The sequence below is a fragment of the Eucyclogobius newberryi genome, unplaced genomic scaffold (assembly GCF_026437365.1).
Source record: "Eucyclogobius newberryi isolate DKJ021-1_F unplaced genomic scaffold, fEucNew1.0.hap1 SCAF_17, whole genome shotgun sequence".
NCBI lineage: Eukaryota > Metazoa > Chordata > Actinopteri > Gobiiformes > Gobiidae > Eucyclogobius > Eucyclogobius newberryi.
The window spans coordinates 14380695-14386463 of record NW_027315801.1 but is presented as its reverse complement, the minus strand read 5'-3'; the positions used below and the strand labels follow the sequence as shown (position 1 = coordinate 14386463).

Below are 5769 nucleotides of genomic sequence, written 5' to 3'. Positions count from 1 at the left end.
GTTCTCAAAATACCACGATAATCATTTTTTTTATCATTAATTAGTCGATTAATCCGCACAATAACAAGGATTAAAACAGTGTCAGTGTCATGAGTTTGAATCCTGACAATTTACTGCCTGTCCTCCCTCCTCTCATCCCCCATTTCACTCTGCACTTTACTGTCAATAAAAAATCTTATATTTTAGATAATAAACATAAATAAAAATGATCATGGATATAATCATATGAATCATATTCTATGGGTTGAAAAGTGAACAAAATAACACCTGCTGTTATGGGGAAATAAACAAAAGGATTATGTTCAACGGGCTTGTCCGACAGAGTCAAATCAAATTAAACGTATATTTACTTAATCTTGAAATACCGAACCTTCCACCTAATAATATCACCCTCGACTAAATCGCATGAATAAATTTGACTTTTAGACTTGATCCACAACGAGACTACGTTGAGTTTTTTTTATTGATTTAAAGTATCAAAAATACCTGGTGATGGTGATGGTGATGGTGATGGTGATGGTGGAACACAAAACCTTTCCGTCCTATGCTCCGATTGGACGCGCGAGTTCAGTGCTGGGCGTGTCCTGCATCGGGCGTGTCCTGCCCCAGCCTGGTCCAGTCTAACTCAGTTGCATGTGTTGTCCTGTAGATGACGCTGCCCTGGGGGACTCTCTCCAGTCTGAAGCTGGACTGCAGGACTCAGAGCGACGACGGACCCATCCTGTGGGTCCGACCTGGGGAACAGATGGTGCCCACGGCCGACATGCCCAAGTCGCCTTTCAAACGACGCAGGTACTTCCATGTTTAGTCCTGACTCTGGCACCAGCAGGAGGCCGGTCCATGTTTAGTCCTGACTCTGGGCACCAGCAGGAGGCCGGTCCATGTTTAGTCCTGACTCTGGCACCAGCAGGAGGCTGGTCCATGTTTAGTCCTGATTCTGGCACCAGCAGGAGGCTGGTCCATGTTTAGTCCTGACTCTGGCACCAGCAGGAGGCCGGTCCATGTTTAGTCCTGACTCTGGCACCAGCAGGAGGCCGGTCCATGTTTAGTCCTGATTCTGGCACCAGCAGGAGGCTGGTCCATGTTTAGTCCTGACTCTGGCACCAGCAGGAGGCCGGTCCATGTTTAGTCCTGACTCTGGCACCAGCAGGAGGCCGGTCCATGTTTAGTATGTTTATCCATGTTTTTGATATTCTTTTTAAAAGCGGCCCCTCTACTTCTAGTCATCCGATGATTTGAGATGTGTCTTGTGTTCAGCGTTCATTATTCTTGTTTCAGGTCTATGAATGAGATCAAGAACCTGCACTACCTGCCCCGGACCAGCGAGCCCAGGGAGATGCTGTTCGAGGACCGGACCAAGGCGCACGCGGACCACGTGGGCCAGAGCTTCGACTGGCAGAGCACCGCAGCCGTGGGCGTGCTCAAGGCCGTGCACTTCGGAGAGCAGTGAGTTACACACTCTGCACTGTCCGTTTGTGTGTTTCACTTCAAACATTCAACGATGCAGAGCGTGACAGCCTTCCATTGTCTTTACATTGTCTTTACATCGTCTTTACAGTAAAACACAGCCTCGAATAACCAAAGACGTGGTGTGTTTTGATGCCGGCGACTTCAATGATGTTGTTCACAGACTTCAGCTGGACGTCTATGAGCCTCCGGTGTCACAGGTAACGCTTTTACTCATGTACTACCTATGGAAAAGCCCACCAAATCTGACCACTGTCCATCTATGTTTACATCTACATCTATGTTTACATTACATTTACATCTATGTTTACATCTACATCTATGTTTACATCTACCTCTACGTTGACATTTACATCTACTTTTACATCTATGTTTACATCTACAGCTACGTTTATATTTACGTCTACATCTACGTTTAGGTCTATGTTTACATCTACATTTACATCTACATCTACATTTACATTTACATCTACGTTTACATCTATGTTTACATCTACATCTATGTTTACATCTACATTTATGTTTACATCTACATCTACGTTTACATCTACATCTACGTCTACGTTTACATCTACGTTTACGTCTATATCTACGTTGACATTTACACAATGTATTCAAGTTTCAGAGTACTTGCCCAACACTGGTAGTAACAATGTAAAACCCCAAAGTAAGGAAGTTATGAATGTAACTACTTCCCTCTCTCTCAGTGCGTTCAGTGGGTCGACGACGCCAAGCTGAACCAGCTGCGACGGGAGGGCATCCGGTATGTTCGGGAGCAGCTCTGTGACCACGACATCTACTTCATCCCCAGAAACGTCATCCATCAGTTCAAAACGGTGTCGGCCGTGTGCAGCCTGGCCTGGCACATCCGCCTCAAACAATACCGGCCCGGAGACCCCACCCACAGTGACCCCACCCACAGCGACCCCACCCACAGCGACCCCACCCACAGCGACCCCACCCACAGTGACCCCACCCACAGTGACCCCACCCACAGCGACCCCACCCACAGCGACCCCACCCACAGCGACCCCACCCACAGCGACCCCACCCACAGTGACCCCACCCACAGTGACCCCTCCCACAGTGACCCCTCCCACAGTGACCCCACCCACAGTGACCCCACCCACAGTGACCCCACACACAGTGACCTCACCCACAGAGATCCCACCCACACTGACCCTGCCTACAGCGATTCCACCCACAGTGACTCCACCCGCTGTGACCGCATCCATTTTGACTCCACCCACAGCAACCCAACCCACAGCACCAAAACCACCAACAGCAGCGACCCCACCCACTGTAAGCCCACCCACTGTAAGCCCACCCACTGTAAGCCCACCCACTGTAAGCCCACCCACTGTAAGCCCACCCACAGCGCCTCCCCCCGCACTGCGGCTCACATGTCCGTTCACAGTCCTGCTCGATCACAAGGGGGCGATGTGCAGGGAGGTGTGGCTAACACTAAAGACCCAGAGTTTGGGAGGCCGGCCACGCCCACACAGGAGCCTCAGCCGGCCCCTCCACAGCCCACCAAGTCTGCATACGGCCCCCCGCTGCTGCCCCTAGTGGCCCCTTGAGCACTCTGCGACACGCCCACACGCTCTGGACACGGAGCTCATCGACTGAACTCATGTGGCGCTTGAACTAATATTATTGGAACAGTTTCAGTTAAATTGTGACGATTTTACGTTTTCAAAGTTCTGAACTGGATCTTTTGCTTTAAAGTAAGCTGTGTTTTCAGTTTTATTTATTTTATGTATTTTATTATGCAAAGCTATAATTGTATCATTAGGATTTATATTTTTATGAGCCATCAGAAAATGTGCTGCTTTTGTGCCACATTTTTATTTAAAATTTGAGTTTTTTTAAGTTTTATAAAATCCACATTGACAGTATTATTTATTTATTTTAAACTTACTGAAGGGTTTTTCGTTAACATTGAATCAAAAATATTTCTTTGATGGTGATGTGAAAACATTTATTTAAAAAAACCTTACACTTTATCACTAATGACACTTCAAACACATGGTTTAAATCATAAGTTGTGTTTTTGTGCCTTTTGTTTTGACATCAGTTTTATACATTTATTCTGCAGATTATGTGCTGTCCCTGCATTTTATAGATCCTTTTAAATTAACCATTTAAATTATTTTTGTAGAGAGCATTTTTATTTATAAAGTTTCCATTTCAAAAGGAGCTGTAAGTGACTGTTGTTGCAATAAGTCTGATTCTTCCTTTGGGCTCGACTGTAAATAATGTGTTTAGTGCATTTAGACACGTTTCATGTGGAATATTGCGTTTGTTGCTACTTTGAAGTAACTCATGAGTCTGTGAAGTATAATCAGGACAATTCTACCAGTTTATTATTTATTAACACTTCAATGTTACAGAGCCTCATTAACGATGGCGTCTTTTGTGTTGGACTAGTCCCTCCATTAATGTCCTCTGAGTTCTAAACATGTGGAAGTTTGTGTTTGTTTGTACCACGTTTGCATCAAAAGGCTTATTTATGCTCAAAGAATTTTGTCTTGTGAAATTAACTTCTCAAATGATCTTTTGACAACCATTGTTTTTATGAAATGTAAAGATTCTTAATCCTTATGTTTGACCTTCGTTTTGCGCCCAAATGTGTCAGTGTGAGGAGGAGGGCGGTGCCAGTGTGAGGAGGAGGGCGTGGCTGCTTTGACCTGATCATGTCCAGTGCCTTGTATTGTAAACGCGTGGCCTCATTTCAGGTTCTTTTGGATTAAAAAGATGGAGGATTTTTAATTTATTTTGAAAGGACACGACTTTTCTCTGCATGACTGAAGGAGGCGTTATTGTTATTTAAATGATGCTTTTGTTATAAGCTTTGTTTAGGAAAGAAGAAATAAATGTGCAATAAATTGGATGGAAGCGCTTTGGTTTTAAGATAAAATATTCCTTTATTGTCCCACATGGGGAAATTTCATTGGTGCAATGCAGGAAGATACAGAGGCAGACACAGAAGAACAGATCACTTATAGGAAGTTTGAAAAACACTTTCAGTAGAAGATCTCTTATAAACAAAAACTCCCATAGACAAATAAATACATAAATACCATTGCCTGTGATCACGACAGTAATTGCACATGAATATGTGTCACGACAGCACATAGATTGCACATGAATTTCACAGTAATTGCACATGAATCACAACAGTAATTGCACATATGACAGAATTGCACATTATTAGGTTAGGTCAGTATTGCGAGTGTTCAGAACAGTTTTTGTTATAAAGTCTGACAGCAGCAGGAAGGAAAGACCTGCGAAACCTCTCCTTCCCACAGCGAGGGTGAATCAGTCTCTCACTGAAGCTGCTCTCCAGAGCGGACAGAGTGTCCTGCAGGGGGTGAGACCCATGGTCCAGCATAGATGTGAATCTAGCCAGGACCCTTCTGTCCCCCACCTCCTGCACCGAGTCCAGAGCACAGCCCAGGACGGAGCTGGACTTCTTGATGACTTTGTCCAGCCTCTTCCTCTCCCTCTCTGTGATGCTGCTGCTCCTGCAGGCCACACCTACAGGAGCTGATGCCACCACAGAGTCATAGAAGGTCTTCAGGAGTGGCCCTGTCACTCCAAAAGACCTGAGTCTCCTCAGGAGGTAGAGCCGACTCTGGCTCTTTCTGTACAGTGCGTCTGTGTTATGAGTCCAGTCCAGTTTGTGGTTCAGATGAACACCCAGGTACTTGTATGAGTCCACTCTCTCAATGTCCCGTCCCTGGATGTTCACTGGTGAGGGGGCAGTGAATCCACCACCATCTCCTTGGTCTTCCCCGTGTTGATGAGGAGGTGGTTCCGCTGACACCAGTCCACAAAGTCCTGCTCCAGTCCTCTGTACTCCGCGTCATCGTCGTCCGTGATGAGTCCGATGATGGCAGAGTCGTCAGAGAACTTCTGCAGGACACATCTGTCCGTGTCGTGTCTTAAGTCTGCAGTGTAAAGGGTGAAGAGAAAACCAAAACTCTGTTTGAGTTTTGGTTTGACAGAAGTTCAAATGTGTGTTGGGGCCGGTTACATTGCAATATTTTATCACACATTAAGGATAATTACGGTTTATGGGCCAATTTTATATAATTGGCTTAGAATAAATTAGCAATGTAAAACAATGCATACCTGAACAAGCCTGATTGTTGTTGTTTTTTCAAAATTGAACGAAAAAGACAAAAGCCGGGCCAGAGAAGAACAAATTGCGTAATTTCAAAACATATATACTTTACTCCTATGGATTGTATACAATAAAACATGAATAAATAGACATTGAAATGATAGAAAAGACAA

The 5769-nt window shown here is 45.0% G+C and overlaps 1 protein-coding gene across 1 annotated transcript in view; it reads left to right on the top strand.

The window, feature by feature from the left end:
• rsbn1 (round spermatid basic protein 1) overlaps positions 1-4367 on the top strand; it is a 9904-nt gene extending 5537 nt beyond the window's left edge. Inside the window, exons 4-7 of the mRNA XM_072449256.1 lie at positions 650-792; positions 1279-1446; positions 1559-1667; positions 2175-4367. Coding sequence (XP_072305357.1) covers positions 650-792; positions 1279-1446; positions 1559-1667; positions 2175-3047 — 1293 coding nt within the window. The 3' untranslated portion in view covers positions 3048-4367. The remainder of the gene's footprint in view (positions 1-649; positions 793-1278; positions 1447-1558; positions 1668-2174) is intronic.
• Positions 4368-5769: the final 1402 nt, after the last annotated feature.